This window comes from Diospyros lotus, chromosome 1 (assembly GCF_014633365.1).
Source record: "Diospyros lotus cultivar Yz01 chromosome 1, ASM1463336v1, whole genome shotgun sequence".
Taxonomy (NCBI): Eukaryota; Viridiplantae; Streptophyta; class Magnoliopsida; order Ericales; family Ebenaceae; genus Diospyros; species Diospyros lotus.
The window spans coordinates 3,725,254-3,749,130 of record NC_068338.1 but is presented as its reverse complement, the minus strand read 5'-3'; the positions used below and the strand labels follow the sequence as shown (position 1 = coordinate 3,749,130).

Genomic DNA, 23,877 nt, shown 5'->3' with positions numbered 1-23,877 from the left:
GTCGTAATTTTTGGTTAGGATCCAAGGGAGTATTTGCTGCCTTTCCACCTAGCAATCCAGTTTCTTCCAATAAGTCCATGGTATATTTCCTTTGGGAAAGAAATATACCCTCCTTTGAATATGCAACCTCTATTCTCAAGAAATACTTGAGCCTACCAAGGTCTTTGATGTCGAATTCTCGGGTCAGATTTCCCTTTAATAATTTCTGCTCATCCTCATCATTGCCAGTAACAATTATGTCATCAACATAAACAAGTAGGGTTGTTAGAGCACATTTCCTTGAATGCTTTATGAATGACGTGTGATCCCCTCTACTTTGCTAATACCCCATTGCCTTCATAGCCCTTGAGAATTGATCATACCAAGCTCTTGGGGATTGCTTTAATCCATACAGAACTTTCTTTAATCTACAAACATAACTTGAAACTTCATTAGGAAAACCAGGTGGTGGGTCTATAAATACCTCTTCCTCCAAGTCACCATGTAGGAAGACATTTTTCACATCTAGTTGTATCAACTCCTAGTCATAACAACTAGTCAAAGATAGGAGAACCCTTACTGTAGTCATTTTTGCCATAGGTGCAAATGTCTCCAAATAATCTATGCCATATATTTGAGTATAGCCCTTAGCCACTAATTGGGCTTTGTATTTTTCCAATGTACCATCAATATTGTATTTCACATTAAACGCCTATCTGCACCCTATCGGTTGAATCCCCTTCAGTCTAGGCACCATTTCCCAAGTATTATTCATTTTTAAGGCCCTCATTTCTTCTTGCATAGCTTGTACCCAATGCTAATTCTGTAATGCCTCTTTTGCAGTCTTAGGAATAGCTATGGAATCAAGGGAGGACAAAAAACTTTTGTGTTTTAGGGACAATCCGTGATAAGAAACAAATTTGGCTATAGGGTGTTGTGTACAACTCACACCTTTTCTAACAGCAATAGGCAAATCCAGGTCTAAGTTTTTAGGGTTATAACAATTTATAAGGTTAGGCAAATCAAAATGCTTAGTGAGCTCAAAACCTAGTTGAGGGGTAGATGATGGATCTTGCTTAGTGTCAAGTCCTTGAATTAGGACTTGGCAATTTCAGTAATTCCGATCGAGAAAGAGAGGGAAAGAGAATTAGAATAGAGAGATTAGAGAAGTCAAGAGAGAGAATGATTTATTCATGAATCAATCGGTAAAAACCCCATGTGCCGTGGGTCTCTTTATTAATAAGACCTCTAGCTATACAATGGTTCTTCTAATCCTCCTAACCGTCTCTTGAGGCTGTTACAACAGCCTCTCCCGCCTCCTAACTTCCCCCCAACAGTTTAGTAGAGGTAAAGATTGCAAAATAACCCCCAGGGTCATGACACTTAGGACCTAGATTAGGTTGTTCCTTCCTTTTATACACATATGGTGAGCCTTTAAATTGCATAGGAGATATTGTTGGTTGAACAGAGATTGGAGGATCAAAAGAAGGTTCCAAGTCTCCTGAACTTGTTGTCATAAGATTAGAATAAATAGGAGAATTAGAAGAGTTAGGATCCAAAGAAGAATCAAGTTGATAGGGCTAAGACTCTTCTAGAATAGGAAGATCATGGTCAACTAAAACACTCTCCCCCTGAGGACCAGAAGTAGGGACCTTGAAGAAGGATTGATTTTCAACAAAAGTTACACCTTTAGATACAATGACCTTTCTAGTAAGAGGATGATAGCACTTGTACCCCTTTTGAGTAGGAGAATAGCCAAGAAATACACACCTAAGGGCTCAAGCATCAAATTTGTCCCGATAATGTTTAAACACATTGACAAAAGCCACACAACCAAATATCTTAAGAGTGGGAGAAGTATGTAAATCAATTTCTAGAAAGTGAGTAGAGAGACACTGAAATGGGGAGAGTTGATTTAGGACTCTCTTGAGGGAACCCTATTGATTAAATAGGTTGTTGTCAACACTACTTCACCTCAAAAGGTTTTGGGAACTGAATGATGGTGCAAGAGAGCCCTAACAACATTTAGGAGATGCCTCATCTTTCTCTCAGCAACTCCATTCTGCTGGGAGTTTCCACACATGAGGATTCATGAACAATCCCCTTTTGTTGGAAAAAATGATTAAGATGATGGTTGAAATAGTCTCTTGCATTATCAGTCCTAAACTTTTTAATAGAAACCCCAAATTGAGTGAGAATCATTCTATGAATCAAGGGTAGAATTCTGTTAATAGCTGCTTTGTCTTTGAGTAAGTAAACCCATGTCATCTTAGTGCAGTCATCTATAAAGGATACAAACCATTTGGCCCCAAAACAATTAGGGACTCTAGAAGGCCCCCACACATTAGAATGCACTAAAGAAAAAGGAGACAAGGAAAGTTTATTGCTGATAGCAAGGCACCCTATGGTGTTTGGACAATTAACACACATCACAATGAAGCATACTGATATCTACCCCTTTAAACAAGTCTGGAATAGATTTTGACAAAAGGAAAAAAGGATGACCTAATCAATGTTGAAGCCAGATAGGGGACTGAGTGGAAGTATGTAAAGAAGAGGAGTGACCTAAGCTAGGATGATCTCCTACAAGTGGCTCACTGCTCCCTTGTAGGTAGTACAACCCAGTAAGTGTCTTAGCAGCACCAATTATCTTCCTTGGGGCTAGGTCCTAAAACACACAATCATGAGGTGAGAAAATTACATAGTAATTAAGGCTTTGGGCAAGCTTGTGAACTGAAAGTAGATTGGTGGAGGGGCTAGGCACATAAAGTACTTGTTGGGTAGGTAGAGATGGGTTTATGTAAAATATCAGAAACCCTATAAGAGGAGATCAACTAAAGAGAGAAGAGATAAGTGAACAAGAGAAGAGAAAATCGAACTAACTTCGTAATTCAGATTTCAAAATGAATCAATGAATAAACAAATAGATAGCTTTGCTGTTTATATAGAGAACAACTAAAGCTTTACAGCAACACACTAATAAACGCGCTAAGGCAGCTTAAAGTAAAACACACAGCAAGCTACCAAGCTACAATATAAACTACTGAATACAAAGTGCTTTAACATTCCCCCTCAATTAGAACTCTCCTAAACCATAAGCTGCCCACAAGATGCTTTAACATTCCCCCTCAATGAGGACTCTTCTGAATTGCCACCCTTGTGCACTGGAGAAAATTTTAAGCCAAGTTTATTACACAAAAACCGAAAACGAGCCTGAGAGAGCCCTTTTGTAAAAACATCAGCAATTTGATGTTCTGTAGGAACATATCTGATCTCTATTTCATCCTTCTCAACCTTTTCTTGAATGAAATGAATATCAAGCTCTATGTGCTTAGTTCTCCCATGAAAAACTGGATTTTCAACCATACTCTTAGCAACCAAATTGTTAGTCCACACAATAGGTTTAGAAGGAATAGAATCTAAAAATCCCAGCTCAGAAAATAAGGACTTCAGCCATAATAATTTTGTTACACCTTGAGCAATGGCACGGTATTTAGTCTCACTAACTGATTGAGCAACCACCATTTGTTTTCTAGAACCCCAAACAATCAGATTACAGCCAAGAAAGGCATAAAACTATTGGTGGAGCGCCTTGTGACCTTGCACCCTGCATGATCTGCATCGGTGTATACTGAAAGAGCTAAACTACCAGGTGAGGGAGAGAAGAAAAGACCATAACCCACCGTGCCTTTCAAATATCTAAGCAGCTGTTTACAAGCAACCCAGTGTTGCACTTTCGGAGATGCCAAAAACTGGCTTAATCTATTTACCACAAAGGCAATATTCGACCGAGTGTATGTCAAGTATTGAAGAGAGCCAATTAGAGTTCAATACAAAGATGGATTAGAAAATAGTTCACCTTCATTTGTAAGAGAAAATGCAGAAGTGGCAGGAGTTGCACAAGGCTTACAGTCATACATATCAGCTTTCTTCAACAAATCCATAGTGTACTTGGCTTGAGTTAAGTAAATTCCAGCTGGATTTCTAAAAGCTTCAAACCCTAAGAAGTAATTGACTGAACCTAGTGTTTTTAAGGCAAAAGTGCTGTCCAAATCTCTAATACAAAGCTGAAGAGCAGCAGAATCTGATCCAATTATCAGAATATCATTAACATAAACCAAAGCAAATAAAACATAAGAAGCAGTCCGTTTAATGAAGAGAGAAGCATCAGAGGTAGCTCTTGTGAAGCCCCAATTCTGAAACGCAGATTTCAGCTTTACATACCAAGCACAATGTGCTTGTTTTAAACCATAGAGGGACTTCTTTAATTTGCAAACATGAGAGGGATATCGAGAATTCACAAAACCCTCAGGTTGAGTCATGTAAACAGTTTATTTCAAGTCACCATTTAGAAAAACATTATTAATATCAACTTGTTGTATATTCCAACCAAAGATGGCTGCTAATGAAAACAATACTCTAATTGTTGGAGCCTTTACAACAGGGCTAAAGGTCTCAGCATAATCCGCACCAGGTGTTTGTAGAAAACCCTTAGCAACCAACCTTGCTTTATACTTAAGAATAGAACCATCTGACTTATATTTGGCCCTAAAAACCCATTTACTGCCAATGATGTTCATATCTTCTGAAAAGGGAACAAGATCCCAAGTTTTATTTCTCTGCAATGCTGCAAATTCTTCTTGCATAGCCTGCAACCATTGAGAATCTAGCAAAGCCTCATGAATTGAATAAGGTTCTAGACAACTCACTAAGGCATGAGGGGAGGCAGTAACAAGTCTTTGAGTTTTAGAGCGGGTCATCATAGGATGTATAGAAGGAGCAGCGGGCAGTTTGGATTTGGGAATTGAAACCGGCTAAATAGAGGGAGAAGGAAAAGATTGAACAGATGACTCTTCACAAGGAGAAGTGATAGTAGGAGAAGTTAGTGAAACTTGCGGACAAACCCCTGAGTTTGACAAGGAAGGAGGTAAGACAGGTGCTACTTTAGACAATTTGGAATAGGAAGGAAGAGACTGAAAATGAGAAGTAGATAACCCAACATTTGTAGTAGATGATGAAAAAGAAGGAGAAACAAACAGTGAAGGATAGAGAAAATCATTAGGATTAAAATGAACATGCCTTGATACATAGATCCTTCCGAATGGATGCAAACATTTATACCTCGCTTGAGAATGACTATATCTTAGAAACACACATTTGGATGTATGAAAAGCAAATTTGTGCTTGTTAATATGGTCTAAGAAAAGGAAAGCAAGCACAACCAAATGGCTGGAGAAGCAAATAGTTGGGAGGTTTCTTAAACAACAACTGAAATGGACTAGAAAATTTAATAGGTGACGCTGGCAGCAAATTTATGACATGAATTGCAGTTTGAAAGGCTTCTACCCAATACTTAAGAGGCATATGGGAATGAGCTAATAGAGTTAACCCCATTTCAGCTATATATCGATGTTTTCTCTCGGCCACACCATTTTGTTGATGTGTGTAGGGACATGAAAACCGAGCTTGAATACCGAAGCTTCAAAGATAAGGCAAAAAGGCCTTAAACTCTCCCTCATTGTCAGTTTGTAAAGCTTTGAATTTGTGGTGATATTGCAGTTCAACAAATTTATGAAAGGCTATAAAGGTGGGTAGAGCATCTGATTTGAGTTTCAAAAGATATAGCCAAGTATATCGGGTATATGCATCCACAAAGATGATATAGTATCTATAACCCTCAATGGAAAGAACAGGGGAAGGCCCCCATAAATCGGAATAGACAAGTTCTAAAGGTTTAGTTGCTTTAATCTCAGAATGATTAAATGGCAGCTGACTTAATTTCCCAAGCTTGCAGGAATCACAAAAAGGAATAGGAGAAAAAGGAACTTGGATTTTATTCAATATAAGCTACAGTACACGAGTTGATGGATGCCCTAAACGAGCATGCCATTGTTTACAAACATCAGAACTAGTGTGAACTACACTGAAACAATGATGCGGCAACTCATGACAGAATGAGTGCTTATTATTACAAGCATTATTGTACTGCTTTCTACATGTAGAAAAAGAAGTAGATGGAACAACATTAATAGGCTCAATAGAATGAACAGAGGGACTGATTGCAGCTGGAACAAAAGCTGAATTCAGGTAGTAGAGTCCATTCCTAAGATGGCCTTGAAGTAGCATCTGTTTGGAATCCTTGTCCTTGACAACATATGAATGGGAATCAAATTCAGTAACAACATTTTTATCTTGAGTTAATTGAGAAACACTAATCAGATTTTTCTTCATGTGAGGAACATGAAGAACATGAGATAAAGAAACAAAAGATTGAGGAGATAAGAAAGAGGAAAGTTGTGTTGCACCAATAGCTGAGATAGGTAAAGACTTACCATTACCAATTGTAACTTTATCACTGCCATGATAGGGTGAATGATTGGACAGACTGTGAACATTGAAGGTAATGTGGTTTGTGGCACCAAAATTCACAAACCATGCAGGATCAGACTGATTATAAGGCAAGAATGAAGGTTCAGATGGCTGAGGGATAGTGCCATGAGCATTGCCATGATATGAACCTAAATCAGTCATGTAGCCTTCGCTAGAGTCCCCAACAGAAGCTAGGTATGCCTGAGAATCACGAAAATTAGTTGGACCACCTAAATTTCCTCTTCCAAAATTAGAACCAGAATTTTGATAAAAATTCTTATCAAATCTGTGGTAGCACTTATCTACAAAATATCCTGGTTTGCCACAAAGCTGATAATAAATTCTTTTGCCATTCGATCTACCTCTCCCTCTACCTCCTCTAGTACCAAATTGACCTCCTCGATTATTATAACCCCCTCTTGTATTCAGAACAGATCCATTTCCATTTCCATTTTGTAATATCCGGTGTTCAATATTATAAGCATTTTAGAAATTTTGAGGTCAAATTTGGTATTTAATTATAGTTCCGGGCTTTTGTGCAATACTCAAAACTTAAACAGAAGATGAGGGACTATATCAAGCAAGCCAATAAAGGTCAAATTTCCCAAATAATCAATGTTCGACAAGATCAAGGGATTTTCGAAGGTTTGAAGTCAAAAACATGCAAATAAGGGTGTTCGGGCAAAAGTACAGATTTTGTAAAATATCCGAGGGAGGTCGAAATGACGAATTTTTTAGAAATTTCTTGAGGAAATGGAAAATATAGATCTTGTGGGCTGTAGTGAAAGTATTAGATAGTCTAGGGGTATCAAAGAATGAAAGAAAATGCAATTAAAAGTTGGCTGGGGGCTAAAATGCAATTTTTCAAAATTGCATAGTGTGAAACCGACCGGCCGCCTGTGGCTGCCGGCGGCCGCCTCTGAGGCGTCGGGCAGGTCGCCCGAAGGCTCTAGGATAGCTTCCAGGCGATGATGAGGCCGTTAGGAGCTTCCATTGGCCGGAAAATGGCCTTGATGTGATTGGAAATAATGGCCAAAAGATTTTCGATTTGGCCGAATTTTTCGAGGGTTCTAGCTCTCGATTTGGTGCTTCTCGATTGGTTAGGAAGCTAGATCTAGGGTTAAGGGGATAAGAGCAACCGATTTGTGGTGAAAAATCGGGTCGAGAGAGGGTATAAATAGACACTCGAGGCCGAGATTTTTTCAAAAAAATCGAGTGAAATTAAGGGCATTTTGGCTTGAATCGAGGCTCAAGGATAGGGGGCTTTTGTTCTTTGTGTTTTAAGGATCAATTCTGGAGAATTTGGGATCGTTTGGTGTAGAAATAGCAAGGTTTCAGTGAGTTGGCCGGAAAATCGGGTTTGCCGACGCCGCGACCTGCAATTGGCTTTTAAAGCCATCTCCAGTGACTTTTTCCGACGATTGAAGGCACCATTGAGGTCGCCTCATCAAGCTCTACAAGCCCCTGTGGTCATTTGAAGCATTGGAGTTCGCCGGAGCCGGAGAAGAAGACCAGAGAAGACGACTGCACCGGTCGCGCGTGGGCTTCACTCGCCGAGCTCCTAGGTGGCGCGTGAGGGCGCGTGAGGTAGGGTTTGTCCTTGATTTTAATTTTGTAATTTTTGTAAAATTATTTTAGGAATTATCATGGAAAAATATTTGGTGAAACTTGATGTTAGGTATTTTTTATGAATTTCCGAAGGTAAGAAAGGTTTAAAAATAAAGAAAAATAGAGAAAATTGAGGAAAAATAGAAATATTGATTTCTGAGGTCCTAATAATGAATAGGAGACGATTGGTGAGTTGGAAAGAAGGATTGCACGAATTTCGAGGCGAGGCACGTTTTTCGAGGTGAAATCCAAACTTTTCCAATTTGAGGTGAGTGGTTTGACTCTAGTTTTGTCTTGTCTTAAATATGATTTGAAGTGCGTGTAGAGGGTTCTAGTGAGTGGTTTTACCCTCCCGAGCTTAGGATCCACGTGATCGGATCGGTTCTAGTGAGCGGTTATACCCTCCTGAACACCGGGTTGTTTTATAAAGGCGTTACACTTATGTACATTGTGGCATCATTTGCAAATCTAACATATGATATATTGCATCAACTGTTTTTACTTTTAAAACGAGTCGGTGCATGGCGTGTATTTTCATAACATCGGGGTATCGATTTTCGAGTCGTTGTTGGGTCCATGTGGGACGGGATGGGGTCTTCTTGAGAATGGGACAAGGTTAATCTTGGTGAACGAGTAACACGGTAGGGCACTCAAGGGATTAAGTATGTCGCGGCAAGGTCAACCCCAACGGTGTGTGGAATGGTTTTTCCACAGGAAGTTGAGTATGTCAGGGAGATTTCTCAAGTTAGACATATTTTCATGCTGTCATTATCTGTATATGCCATGCTCATATGTTGTTCATGCATTGTATAAACTGTCTCATGGCATCACTTAGATGTTTTTATCATCTAACTTGGGTTATGCCCCTGGAACATTCAACGTTCCAGCCAGGGACAGCTGCGAGATCGAGGAGATGGCCGGTGGGGCCAGCGGTGTTTAGTGGATAATCGTTGTACCATTTTGGGAATGTTAGTAATTATTTTGGTATATGTATAATCAGTTGTATGACATCGCTGTATCACTTGAAAGTTTGTATTACATATTTCAGTACGGGAATACTTTGTATGAAACTCGTGGTAGGCCACGACATTTTGATGTATTTATTCCGCTGTGTTATATCATGTTTCGTTTAGTCTTAAGTCTTTTGATCTTGTTAGTTAAGCGAGTAAGACTGGGGTTCTCGGGATTTTTACCTGCATGTGAAGATTGTTCTTGGAATCACCGCGGGCGTCGGCCATTCTATGTGACGGGTTTTTCATCTGCATGTGAAGATTGTATCCACGGCGCCGTGTGTGACAGACTTTTAAAGAAAAAAAAAAAAGATTCCCGGGAATTTCCTTATAGTAACGCGCCCGTGTAAGGCGGGGTGTTACACATTTTGTGCTGAATAAGAAGCAACATTAACATACATTAAAGATGACATAGGTGAATCAAAAGCAGTTGTCCAAGGTGGCACATTTTGTGTGACTAATCGCTGTTCATGCATTAATAGAAGATATTGCACCTTTTCTAAATCTATTTCATCCATCTAGTATGTTATAAGGCTAACAATAGTCTCAAAGTCATGATCTAATCCATTTAAAATAGCTAATAATAGCTCCTTATCAGGAAGAGGTTCTCCTATGGCTGCCAACGCATGACTGATCGTTTTGATCTTTAAAATGTAGTCATTAACAGATAGAGATTCCTTCTTGACTGAACGCAATTGTTGCTTTAATTGAAAAGATTTTGCAACAGTTTGTCTAGAATAAAGTTTCTCCAAGGTAGACCATACCTTAACAGATGATTCACAATGAATCATCTGCGCCAGGACATCTTTATCAATGGTTGAGAAAAGCCAGCCAAGAAGAAGCTGGTTTGATCGTAGCCAATCAATATAGTCATCATTCAACTTCGTAGCTTCAGCATCACCACTATCTGGATCCATAATAAACTTTGGAGGAGGTGTCGAATTGTTTAGAAATTGAATTAGATCAAACGCTCGAATAGTAGCTAGAACTTGAGCTTTCCAAAAAATATAGTTCCTGTTATCAAGCTTGATTGGTATGTAGTTCAAGGCTTTCGCAACTGCACCAAAGCTAGTATGCGAAGCCGAGGAAAGAGAGAAAGACAAACGAGGAGGAATTGAAGAAGAGGTACAGTGATTCGAATCGGACGCCATGACTTACGTCGAAGGCTTTGATACCATGTAAAATATCAGAAACCCTAGAAGAGGAGATCGACTAAAAAGAGAAGAGATAAGCGAACAAGAGAAGAGAAAATCGAACTAACTTCGTAATTCAGATTTCAAAATGAATCAATGAATAAACAAACAGATAGCTTTGTTGTTTATATAGAGAACAGCTATAGCTTTACAGCAACACACTAATAAACGCGCTAAGGCAGCTTATAGTAAAGCACACAACAAGCTACCAAGCTACAATATAAACTACTGAATACAAAGTGCTTTAATAGTTTAAACATACCTTTCCTTACCCAACTATATGGATAGCTTGGCCATTAGCAACTGTAATTTTTCTGGAGCTAGATATTGGTTCAAAGGTCTCAAAGAATTTTATGTTAGATGTTATGTGATTAGTGGCTCCAGAATCTAAGACCTAAAGGTTATTTCTAGTTGTATATGAGGCATTAAAGAACTCAGAATTAAGGCACACACATGCTCGAGCCAAAGAGCAGTCACCTTGAAGAGTCCTTAAGAAGGACTTTAGTTTCCCAATTTCTTCTGCATTCAGTGTAGGCTGATCTCTGCCTTGCTGAGTTTTTATCCATACACCCTGCATTTTGTTAGTCATCATAGCAGAAAATACCAACAGCCATCAGGGCAAGAACGCTTCAATTTGAAACAAATCTTGAAAGAAAAAAAAAAGATTCACAGCGAGGTCATAACAACTCACCAGAAATAACAACACCACCTCCTCAATCTAGGTTAGTGATGTTAGAGATTGGAGATGGGCGATAGAAAAAACAACGAGGCTGACAGGAGTAGCAGCAGCTGATGGAGTGGCAATGGCGATGAAGGTTGACGGAAGTGGTAGTGGTCGAGAAGACGGAGATGATGGACGTTGCGACACCGAAGATGTGAAGGTGAAGGTTACTAGATCTGAGGGATGACGGCTGATAGAGAGGTTGTGGTGGCTCGGGACAATGGACAAAGGACAACGATGGTCGAATCTGACACGAAAACGATCAGATCTGATGGCAGTGGCTAGATCGGCACGGTGATGGGGCAGATCTGGGCGTCGGCTACTGGAAAATGGAGGACGATGGCGACTGAAAGTAGATCTGGACGGAGGCGACTCGTGGCCGAGGATTATTTGGTTGACGGCAGATGCGGGCAACAGCGAAGGGTCAGCCGCAGGTGAGCACGCAACAACCAATGGGAAATTTGAAGGCCGTAGGCTAAAGGCAATGAACTGGCGACGATGGAGGCAGGAGACCCTTCGTCTTTTCTGCTCCTAGTGCTTGACAGAAAAAAAACTCAGATCCTAAGCCCAGATCTAAAGACAAAAGCCACAAAGGCCGCTATGCAATCGATGGCGGACTTGATTGCCAGATCTAGTGGCAGATCGACGGCGATAGCATCCGCCCTCGAACGTCGAAAGCAAATCTTGTGCTAGCAACTTTGGCTGTAGGAAATGGCGGACGGCGATGGCAATAAAGGCTAAAAAAACCCGACTATGAAGGCCGAAGAAGCAACTGGTCGTAGCAAACAAATGGCAATGAAGGCCAAAGAACCTAGGAGCTTCGCTCTTATACCATACAGGAAATAGGAGTGAACAGTGAAAAATCTCTTATTCACTTAACCATGTGCAAGGGATTACATTCCCTATTAATAGGGAAGAGGATTACAACTATTTAAGAAACAATAAACAAATGGAAACATAATCTATACACTGTTCAAGGAAACAAAATATTCAACATAAAGTAATGGTAGGAAGAGACTCAAAACATTTAATTTTAGTAAAAAGAGACATATTATCAAAGATATGATCAGAAGCACCATAAACTAAATCTACGGCCCAAGAAAGGTAGATTGAGAATTACAAGCAACATAATTACTAGTGTAAGCAATAGGGGCGATAGAGGATGAAGGTTGTTTAGCTGCCTGAAATTGTAGGAACTCCTTATAATTAGCATTGGATAAGAAACGTGCTCAATAGGACTATTTGCTAAGTGGAAAGTAGGATAACATCCATTGTGGAAAAGAGAGAAAAACAATGTTGAATAAGATAGAAAAAAGAGAAAACCCTTTTTAGGAGTAGAACTCTATATTAGGTTTAGCATTCTTCCATTGAAATTTATAGTAAGTTATACGATAATTAAGGCTAAAATTAAGGCTTAAATAATAGCTAATTACATCTGTTGAGTCTTGGATTTGATTCCTCACACAATTAAACACTCTCTCACACCCAAATACTTACCCGATAGAGATAGAAACAAAAGAAATGTAAAACAGATCAGAATAACAAGCAACAACAGTGAAGAACAAGAAGACTTATCTTGGTTCGGGCAAGAAGTTGCCCTACATCCAGACTGCCAGATGATGCCGACAGAATCCACTATCAAAGAAACAAGAATACAGCTCTTCCTCTCTGATCTCTTCCTCGCACACACTTAGGCTAATAATCAATAGCCTCTCTCAAGAAAACAAGGACCAAGCACTAGCTCTCTCTCAATTCTCTAACTCGTATGTGCGAATACAATAGAAGGATTCTCTTATACCCTCAACAGAACCTATCCGCCACTATTTATAAAAGATAGAGGCGGTTACAACTTAAGGACTGAAATGCAATAAAAGGAAATACAAGGCTTAATCGGAAATAACCTAAGAGATATTTCCGTTATATTCTAAACACATAAAACATAAGAATAAAAAACATTTCCTAACAGACAAATCTGCCCTTTACAGAAACTAACAACTATACTAATACAAAGACATAAGAAGTCTTATTTCCATTATATTCTAAACTGAACCCTATTGGATCAATCGGGATGCTACTTGGTTTGCAAGCCATTTTCCCTATGTCCCTCAAAAGGTCAAGAACATACTTGCGTTGAGATATGAACATAGTTCTGAAAGGCGCGAGGCGCAAAAGGTCATGGAGCCTGAGGCGCGAGGCGCACGAGGCGAGGCGCGCCTTTGCGAAGCGAGGCGCACCTTTTAGGAAAAAAACTCAAAATCTTGTAAAATCATAAACAACTATCAAATTATCAATAATAACACATTCATATCATTCATGATTCATTATCTTCAAATTCTATAAACTAACAACATCAAAGTTAATTCATTCATCATGCAAATTCTAAACTAGAAACATCATCAAAGTTCAAACTTAAAGTCTTAAACTTTACCAAGTACCAATTATAATGCAAAGTTCTAAACAAACACATAAACACTACAAGTCCACAATCAATATAAAATTTTTTTTTAATCAATCATCATCAAGGAGATCATCAACATCAAGGTCAATATCTTCATCATCCCCTTCAATCACCCCTTCATCTTCTTCTTCATCTCTCAATTCTTCGCCCTCTTCCAAGTCTTCATCATCTTCGGTCCCTGCCTCACTTTCCTCCTCTTCAATCTCTTGAGTTACTCGCCGCTTTGAAGTCGAAACCGAAGTTGATCCCAATTGTGATCGAGTTTGTTTAGTTCTAAATTGATAACTAGGCTCTCCAACTCCTGCAGCCGCAGCAACATTACTCCATGTCAACCCATCCCCAATGTCATCTGGAAAAACAGTTTCATCATCTTTATCATTCTCCTCATCAAGTTTTCCAGTCAACCATTCATTGCTTTCATCAATGTCGGTCAATATGATAGGGTCAATGGTATCACGCATTTGATATCGACGCCTCAATGCTCTATTGTATTTCACAAACACCAAGTCGTTTAAACGAAGTTGATCAAGCCTGTTTCTCCGTTTAGTATGAAGCTGCAACAATTTATGCAAAAACATACTAAGAATAAGTTACATGAAACAAACCAACTACTAATAAAAATTGTAAGTGTATATGTACAATGCACTTACATTTTCAAACACACTCCAATTACGTTCACACCCAGATGAACTACAAGTCAAGCTAAGAATTTTAATTGCAAATTTTTGCAACGTGGGTGTTGACATTCCATATGAAGCCCACCATTCAGCTGTCCAATAAAATTCATGGGTTAGTTATTATCTATTATCTAGAATGATTATATATATAATGTAATATATATATGTGTACCTAGTGATTTCTCAGCTCTCTTTCTAATAGCCATATAGTTTCTAAAGAACCCATCTGCATTGTTATACATCGAAAGCTCAGCATCAATTTGGTCTTGAACCTTTATATCTGGATTTAACTTTCTAATGCATTCATATAAGCCAGTCATGATCTCTGGATCTATACGTTCAGCCTTGTAGAAATATTCTGGGTTCAAGTACCAACCAGCTGCGTGCAAGGGGCGATGAAGCTGAACATCCCATCGATTATCAATAATCTGAAAAATGGGTGCATACTTCTTTTCATCCCCATTAAAAGAGTTAGCAATCGCTTCTTTGGCCCTATCCATGGCCTCATATATGTATCCCATAGCAGGCTTCTTCTCACCATCCACTAAGCGCAATACACGCACCAATGGACCAGCCACCTTTAAAGCAAATACAACATTGTTCCAAAATGAAGGCATCAAAATCACTTCTACAACCTTTTTAGCCCCCGCTTCTTTTACCCACTTGCTTGTCATCCACTCCTCGGAGGTAAACATCCTTCTAAGGTTGCTTTTCAGACTATGCATCCTGCCCAAAGTGATAAAGGCAGTTGCAAACCGTGTTTTTGCAGGCCTCAACAACTCTTTCTTGTCAGTAAACCTTCTAAGCATGTTTACTAGACCCGAACGAGTATAGATATAGCTATTCACCATAACAGCTCTCTCAAATGTCTTCTTCATATTAGGTAACTTGAAAATATCTTCCAACATTAAATCCAAACAGTGCGCTGCACATGGTGTCCAAAACAACGTAGGATATTTTGTCTCCAAAAATCTTCCTGTTATTATTTAGAGTGAAATTAACAAGATATTAGTACTTAATAAATATCTAATGAATATTCAAATTGTTCTATTTATAAACATAATACAAATTACAAAAATGAATTTCATACCTGCTAAAACATTGTTTGAAGCACTATCGGTGACCACTTGCACCACATTTCTTACTCTAATCTTTTCCACACATTTACTTAATAATTGAAACATCTTTTCCCCAGTCTTTGAATAGCTAGAACCATCAACAGACTCCAAGAACATACTTCCTTTAGGAGAATTGACTAAAAAGTTAATCAATGTCCTTTCCCTCTTGTCTTTCCAGCCATCTGACAAAATGGAACATCCATATTTGGCCCACGCCTCTTCATGATCTTTCATCATTTTACGAGTGGCTTCCACCTCTTGTTTGAGAAGGGGAACCCTGACTTCATGGTAACTAGGCGGCTTCACACCCGGACCATACTGACCAACTGCTTCTATAAATACTTTAAAACTGTCATATATCACTACATTGAATGGAATGCCTGCATCATACATCCATCGTGCAAAGCTTCTACAAACTCGAGCTCTTAACTCTTTTTTTGCAAAATCATGCTCACCCAACCTTGTTTGCTTTCCTTTGCCCTTGCTTTTCAACACATTAACTTCTGGGTCTTTAAGAAAAACATTAAGTGGACCTTTTTGTGTTGGCCCTTTAACACTACCAATACTACCAGTACCGCTTCCACTTCCGGTAGATACATTGGGTCTTTTTCTACTTTGAGGCAGCGGCTCACCATCATCATCATCATACCCTTCACCAAATTGAATATCATCATCTAACGATGCTATATTTCGCTCATCCCTATTATTTTTCTTCTTTTGCATGTACTCTCCAATCTCTTCTTTTACTGATGGAGGACATTTTGGACAAGCTTTAGTATTCCTAAAACCGCCCACAAGATGTTGTTTCGCCCGAAATATACCACCTTTTGTTACTTTACAACAAAATTTACATGTGGTGGTATTTCTATCATTAGGATCAGCTTCAAAATAATTCCATGCCGGGTCCGTTTTGGAAGTGGTTGACGACATTTATTGGGCTGTTGCAACACAGTTCCAATTTCATCAAAATTCTCCTAATTATAGAAATAAATTATAAAGACTTAAAAGCAAATTTCAGCAACTAGCTGCCAGCAAAATAAATTAAGCAAAAATGCAAGAAATAAACAAATAAAATACAACTAAAGAACTTACAATATGAAATTATGAATATAGGAGAAGATGTGGGCAGCGGCGGCGGCAGCTTTAGGCCCTTAACAGCTTCAACTTGAAGAGCTCAAGAGCAGATGAGAAGAGGCGAGGAAGAGAGGAGAAGACCGTGGCGTGGGCAGACTCAGCAGAGGAGAATAGAAGAAAGGGCGCGGCTGGAGACTGGAGAGGAAGATCGAGCAAGCAGCGAGCTGGAGAGGAGAGGAAGAGAGGAGGTAGGCGCGGCAGAGAGGAAGAGGAGGATCGGGCTGGGGCTGGAGAGAAAGAGAGGAGGGGGTCGCAGCTGGAGAGGAGAGGAAGAAGAAGATCGGGCGAGGGCGAGCTGGAGAGAAGAGGAAGAGAGGAGGCAGGCGCGGCCGCGCGGCTAGGGCTAGAGAGGAAGAGGAAGAATGGAAGATCGGGCGAGGGCCAGCGAGCAGCGAGTTGGGAGGAGAGGCAAGCACGGTAGATGCTATAGTCAAGAGGAGTGAGGAGCGAGCACCGAGCTGGAGAGGAGAGGCAAGCGCGGCTGGATGCAGTCGGGAGGAGAGGCAAGCGCGATTGGGCTGCAAGATTTAAGTAGAAAACCTCAGTTTCATGAGGCGCGCCTCACGCCCCATTGCCTAGGCGCGCAAGGCGAGGGCCTCGCCAAAACCGCCTCGCCTTGGCCAAGGCGAGGCGCCAAACTGGCGCCTCGCGCCTAGGCGCGCCTTTGATAACTATGGATATGAATATCCCATGCTTGGATTGTGCCACTTCAATACTTAGGAAATATTTTAAATTCCCTAGTTCCTTAATCTCAAACTCCTCAGCCAAACATTTTCCCAAGTTCTACCTCTCATTTTCATCATTTTCTGTCACTATAATGTCATCAACATAAACAATAAGAGCTGTGAGAAAATCTGAATCTGAGTGTTTTATGAACAGAGTGTGGTCCCCTCGGCTTAGTTTGTAACACATGGCCTGCATTACTTTGGAAAATCTCCCGAACCAAGCTCTAGGTGACTGTTTTAGGCTATATAGTGCTTTCTTGAGTCTACAAATCCTAGTCCCAGGTCTGTTTTGTTGAATCCTGGGGGTATGTCCATATAAATTTCCTCCTCAAAGTCTTCGTGCAAGAAAGCATTCTTCACATCAAACTATAACAAAGGCCAATTAAAGTTAACTGTTAGGGATAAGAGAATTCTTATCGTGTTCCTTTGGCTATCGGGGCAAAGGTTTCTTGGTAGTCTATTTCATATGTTTGGGTATAACCCATAGCTACTAACCTAACCTTGTATCTTTCAAGTGTCCCATCTGTTTTATACTTGATTGTGAAGACCCATTTGCGCCCAACAGGTTTCTTCCCTTTTGGTAAATCCACAATTTCCCATGTATTATTCCTCTCAAGAGCCTGCATTTCAACATTCATGGCATTCCTCCAATTTTCACAGTTTAAAGCCTCTAATAATGTGGTAGGAATGGATGTTGTGTGTAAATTTGTAAGAAAGCTTCTATCATATGGAGAACATCTTTCAAAGGATACAAAGTGAGAGAGTGGATATAAGGGATGTTTTGTGTACTCTCTAATTCCTTTCCTTAGTGTTATATGAAGGTCAATATCAACCATTGAATGAACATTAGAAGATGAGTCAATAGATGATACCTCTTTTCTATGCATTAGAATTGATGATAGGTGCAGCCTTGGTTCGGGTTTTGGATTATTTCTTCTTGAGTAAATCTAGAGAAATCTTTTTTCAGTGGTGGTCTCCTCCCCAGCAGTTTGGATAACAAGTTGGAGGGAGGATTTAGGTTCATGAGCTTGTGAGGTAAAGTCAAATGCAAGTTCGGGCAATAGGTCAAGGGAAGGTTCAAATGCAGGTTGTTCAAGTAGAGGTTTAGGAGCTGGAGTTGGCTACAGAAAGTTAGGAAGGAGTAGCTTATCCTGATCTTCCACACTCAAGGTCTCCCTTTGAAGAGAAGGGTGAGTAAAATAGGGTTCAGTTTCAACAAAAGTAACATCCGCAGAAACCAAAATTTTTTTAGTCGGAGGATAATAATATTTGTGCCCTTTTTGTGTAAAAGAATAGCCTACAAAGACACACTTAAGAGCTCTAGGATCCAACTTCCCCCGATGAGGGCTGTGAACATGAACAAATAAAACACACTCGAATACCTCAGGACTAAGCTGATTTGTGATAGGAAGAGCAGTATAGACGTGGGATAAGACTGCCATTGGAGGTTGAAAATGTAACACTCGAGAGGGTAGTCGGTTTATGACATAAGTGGCTGTGAGGATAGCTTCTCCCCAAAATTGTTTAAGCACATTTTTGTGAAACAACAATGCCCTAGTAGTATCTAGGAGACTGAGGGAGATCTCAACTTGGAGGGAGATTTGGAAATAGCAAGATGACAAAGAAGGGAGATGATTGAGATGAGCAGGGAGTTCTGTGGTGAGAGAGATGCCTGAGGGAGATGATTTGTGATGAGATGCTCTGTGTGAGGAGATGATTCTGGAAGGAGACCAGGTGAGGGGTTTGACAGTAGAGCTTGAGAAGGAAAACTGAATTTTAAACACAACCAAAACTTTTTGAAGAAATGTTTAAAAAACAACTTTTTTGGTGTTTTACAATTGGTAGTGTAAATCTGAAAAACCGAAAAAAACTTGAGCCCCCTTTAGTTTCAGAAAGCATTTTCTAGTTTTCTACTTCAAATTTATAACTACAGATGTACTAACACTTTATGTTTCAAAAAATCATAGCATTCATTTTCAGAAAATTTAGAAAACATAAAGAATGATGTTTTCTAATTCATAATATAAAGTTGAAAAATTAGAAATTGATTTTTCTATTTTCTAATGAGAAATTCAATTATTTAATAAAATATTAGAATTGGAAAAGAGAAAATGTTTTCTACAACTGAACAGGGCCTTATTATTATTATTATTTTTGCTAAAATGAAAAGTTTTTGTCATTTGTACATGATTTCGATTTCTTTTTTCTGTTAAAAAAGTTTTCAGAAAATGAGAGCTCTTTTCTACAACTGAACAGGTCCTAAGGTTTCTTGTTGGGAAGTGATTGTCAGATCTGGTTATATTGATCGTTTTATTTGAAGTCTTCTCCACCATTTTCTAGAAGATAGCTAATATTGAACCAGCATGTAATTTCTTTTATTAACTTCAAATTGGAAACCGTAATAAGTTAGTCTTGATCTACTTTGTAGGTGTCAATATCACATGATATTCTAATATTATTCTGACGAATTATTGGTGTAAGAAACTTTAGGTATTGAACAACTAGCAAAAAGAAGAAAACCATATGAAGGGGGGCCTCTTTCTATTGCTTTCCGTTCTACAATGAGAGGAGTACTCCCCCCCCTCTCTCTCTCTCTCTCTATTTAATTATGTAGTCTTTTAGTTACTCATCTTAATTTTAGCTGTCATCCTATGACTTTACTTTTGATATTGTTCTTTTGAGGCTTGTTTCATCTAATTAGTGCCAAGAAAGATAAAGAAGAAAATTGTTCTTTTTGACATTTTAGAGACTGATCTTCCATCCATCTGTTAGCTTAGCAGTTTTAGTGTTACTGGTAGTTCTGTTTCTTTAATTAACACTACTGTAATTTTGTTTTGGAAAATGTAGAACCCTTGGGATGTCGTTCAGTTCTCCGGCAATGCACGTATTCACCTAGATTCCTTCTTGTCAGTCTTCAACATATCTGGCCTAGTTGAAGAATATTACCATAACAGTACGTGCCATATAATTTTATGTTCACAATGTGGTATATATATCTGTTATTAGTTAGTACAGGCTTAATTTTGTTGTATGATCTATGTGATTTACAGCAGGTCAGTTAGCTAGTGATGGAGAGAGTTTTGTTGACGGAGCAGTCATAGCAGCTGCGAGAACTTTGCCTATCTGGTCAGACGGTGATGTTCCTCCAATACCGAGCGCAGAAAGGAGAGCTGTGAAGGAACTGCAGGAGGAATGCCAACGGATGCTTGCAGAATTCCCCACAACAGCTGAGCATGACCAACAAATTCTAGGTACCTCTTCTTCCTCTTGTATCCTGCTTATATAATGTCAGAGCTTAGAGCTGCTAATGCAACAACAAAACCTTCGATGCTGCTGCAAAATGTTTCAATTGAGTTGTTTGCTTATATCTGGATAATGTACTGTTTTTGGTTTTTATCATTTCTTGCTCAACTCTCAAATTTGGTTCAGCAAGCAAATTCATTTTCCTGAAAAATCAAGATATGGTCATAGTTGCAAAATTTTCCCGAATACACACACACATACACACCCAACTACACCAGGTTGGACGTTGTTGGGGATTGGATCCATTTGTCAATTTTGTTAACATGGCCGACACTAAGCGGGTCTCTCTCTCTCTCTATTTAACTCCATTTACCTCCAGATCGCTGAAAGTTTTTTCTAAGTGTGCCTCTTTTTTTATTTTTAGGGTTTTAGGACCTCTTTTTTTTCTTTTTCATTCTTCTCATGATGTTTGTTCTTCAGCATGGATGTTTACAATTTTTTTCATTAGAGGATATTTGCATTTTGCAGTTTTCCTTTCAGAAGAGGTGGTAAAGAAATTTATTGAAACAACAAGACCTTATTAGAACAACCTGAATATTCTGGATGTATTCAAGTATATCAATACATATATATAAACTTGAATAAAATTTTGGTATTTAATTTGATTTTTCTCTCTTTTTTCCTTCTTTTCACTGGCAACAGCTTCGGTGCCAGCCAGGCGGACTCTTGAAGTGGCAATCAAGTACGTAATGATATTAAGTTATTCTTTGCATGAGCTAATAAATAAACTCCTATTAGTTGTACATCTTCTTAGTTAGTACGGTGAGAAGATGAAGATTTGGATTTGGATTTGCATTTGCATTTGCATTTGCAGGTATAGGTTACACAGGAAATTATTCATAGAGAAGATTATGCGGGCGCTGGACATTTATCAAGACCGGATATTGTTCTAGGTTAGTAATAGTCCCCCACCTCCACCCCACCCAATTAATTTTCAATTTGAGTTCTCTGTTGCAACTTTGTATTCTTAATTTGCCAAAACATTATCAATATTCGATTGTTTGTTAGGTAGATAGTGGCAATTTGGTGGACCTCAACATCTATCTGGGTCATTCTAGGCATCCTTAGAGGCCTTTCTTATGAGTCCTTCAAGACATTGTGTGCGGACACTCTTTGCCTGAGCAACTCAACCGCCCTTTAATGCAAAGCAAATCAGTCATAAAATTGAGGAACACTATTCAACTGCCCCTTTCTTCTCGTCTGTTTTGATTCAGCTCATGGGCCATACATAGCTAGCTTAGCAATATTTGTTGAGCTAAATTGCTCCAATTAATCTATTTGTGTGTTTTGATATTTAACAAAATATAATTTTAGTAAAATTATTTTTGATATATTTAAAATCTTCTAATGGAATTTCAATATGTCTTGGATAACATATTTTAAGTATTATAATATTTTGTGTATCAAAATAAGTCAAGAAATGCTATTTGTTCTAAGTAAAATATTAACGCATTATAAGGGGACATATAAGAAAATATTTTCATTTTTAAAAATTATCTTCTGATACTTTGATAACTAATATCCATTGATATTAAAATAATTTTTAATGAATTTTCTAAAAAATAGAAAGTATGTATTTTGGAGGTGAGAAAATCGTCAAATCCCGAATTTGTTCTAAATTCAAAATTTTACTTTCTTATTGTTATGGATTTTAATTTTTTAGATATTTTTATTGAATCTAAATGGGGTACTTTTTTATTTACATTTATGTATTAAAGTAAATGGAAGGTAAAATATAAATTAAAGAAAATAAGGACATTTAACTAAACTAAAGAAATGTAAATATCTTATAATGTATACATGTTATATGGATTATATTTTCAAACAATTATTATATGTATAAAATTTATTTTTTGTAAAATTGACCTCAGAGGTCGACTCTTGGTTTAATGGAATCGACTATCCTTAAGCTGAAGTCGACTCTTGCAAAGTTAGTCGACCTAGCTGAGAGCATGTTATGTAGAGTACACTTGACAGCATTGGTATATTTCGAAGAGTCAACTCTAGCATTAGAGAAGTCGACTCTTGTATAACTAGAATAGACTCCTATTTAAAATGAAAGTTGACTCATGTTTTAAAGAAGTCGACTCCAACAGTCGGATTTTTCTAGCCGTTACAAATTTGTTGGAAGCTCCAACAAATCTGTAAAGTTAAAGTTAAATTTTTGGAGCCCAAGGCAAAGGAGATATTATCTTCGAGTGGTAAAAATTGTATCATTATTTTTGTTCATTTGTCTTGTAATATTTGTTCTTGTATTCATATCTATATTAGTCCAAGTTTGTTGGACATATGATTGTTTATTTGTATTAATTGTGGATTATGAGTGGCCTCTTAGAACCCAAATAATCTAGGTGTATTTGTTGTATTAGTTTTCAGGGTGAGCTAAGGGAAAAATCTCGGTGTGGTGTAAAAGTTTTCCAGGTGAACTTGTTGGAAAACTTAGGTGTGGTTATAGTGAAACCTCAAGTATCGGTTGACCTTGAGACAGTAGAGTAGGTATTGGAGACACCGAATCACTATATATTCTTGTGTTATTATTGTTGTTTGCATATTTATATTGTTATCACTCTCAAACAATATATATATTTATAACAAATATTTTTTTTTGTATTAAAAAAACTCAAGAGTTTTTAAAATGGAAGAATTCTATTTATTAAGTTTTTAACACTCAATTCACCCCCTCTTTTTGAGTGGCCATTGTGTATCAAGTGACCAACAATATTTTTCAAGTCTTTAATTTAAAAAAAAAAAAAAATGAAGTTGGTTTGAGAAGCTTGATTCAACTAAAATTTTTGGAATCAACCATGAATGAATGAAGTTACAATTAGCTCGTTGCCTGGCCTCATGCCCAAACTGGGAATTGCTCCTAATACTTTAAAAAAAAAAACCAAAGTATATATGATCAAGAATTTGTTTTGTTCATTTCCTCTTTTTCCTTTGTTTCTTGGCGTAGATAAATTTCTTTTGGTTGTTTTTATTTTCTTTGTAACTAATAATTGAAATTAAAAGTAGCCTAATTTTTTTTTTTTTATTAAACTATTTAAAACTATGAATTTGTTTGGATGAAATTTATGGGGTATCGATACCTATTATTACCTTACCGTATGAGCATACGAACGAGGGGGGAGGGTTAAACAAATGACTATCCTCAAATTAAGGTACAAGCACTAGAACCAGAACAACAACAATTAATTAATGGAGATGTAGGTCTGAGGATGAGATGGGGATCCCCTGCATGCATATGCTCTCTACTGTTGTATTGCCATCCCTACTTGCTACTACTTACAACTCTTAATAACATGCATTAACTATTTTACCATTGAAGTTGACACTGATGTAAGTAGTCGCTGTTAACTTGGGAGATCAAGAAAGACATACAATACAATATACGCCTTATCTTTTTACTTCCAAGTACTTGACTGCATGCATACTTTAAAAAAGTGTAATACCCCCTACTTTTCCTAGAGGTGTTATTCTTCATAAACTAGGACATTTATAACACCTTAATTCATTACTTAAAAAAAAAAAAAAAAAAAAAGTAACAACACATAATTAACTAATTAGTTCTTAAACTTCTTGGAA

The 23,877-nt window shown here is 38.1% G+C and overlaps 2 protein-coding genes across 9 annotated transcripts in view; one reads left to right on the top strand and one right to left on the bottom strand.

The window, feature by feature from the left end:
* Nucleotides 1-23,877, top strand: part of LOC127800513 (protein PLASTID TRANSCRIPTIONALLY ACTIVE 14) — a 74,506-nt gene that overhangs the window by 49,901 nt on the left and 728 nt on the right. Inside the window, exons 10-14 of one of the 7 annotated variants that reach the window (XM_052335167.1) lie at nt 19,840-19,945; nt 20,043-20,243; nt 20,938-20,977; nt 21,110-21,188; nt 21,304-21,481. In XM_052335167.1, coding sequence (XP_052191127.1) covers nt 19,840-19,945; nt 20,043-20,243; nt 20,938-20,977; nt 21,110-21,188 — 426 coding nt within the window. In that variant the 3' untranslated portion in view covers nt 21,304-21,481. Of the gene's footprint in view, nt 1-8,843; nt 9,069-19,839; nt 19,946-20,042; nt 20,244-20,937; nt 20,978-21,109; nt 21,482-23,877 lie in introns of those variants that run through there. The other 6 variants (XM_052335174.1, XM_052335189.1, XM_052335182.1 and 3 more) reach the window with 6 other exon arrangements.
* On the bottom strand, nt 12,276-15,358 carry LOC127800554 (protein bfr2-like). Of its 2 annotated transcripts, none has more exons than XM_052335242.1 (2): nt 13,989-15,358; nt 12,276-13,892 (listed from the first exon to the last, which is right to left on the bottom strand). In XM_052335242.1, exons 1-2 carry the CDS (start codon nt 14,082-14,084, stop codon nt 13,389-13,391), a joined length of 600 nt encoding a protein of 199 aa, XP_052191202.1. In that variant the 5' UTR covers nt 14,085-15,358; the 3' UTR covers nt 12,276-13,388. The 2 variants fall into 2 exon arrangements, 1 of the variants encoding a protein (XP_052191202.1); XR_008022829.1 differs by having other exon boundaries at nt 12,298-13,892.

Bases quoted from the DNA above. Each gene is read 5' to 3' on its own strand.
- LOC127800554 (XM_052335242.1), bottom strand. From the start codon at position 14,084: ATGTCAACACCCACGTTGCAAAAATTTGCAATTAAAATTCTTAGCTTG. The intron at 13,893-13,988 runs GTAAGTGCATTG...AAATTGTTGCAG, and splicing joins ATTGGAGTGTGTTTGAAAAT to CTTCATACTAAACGGAGAAA.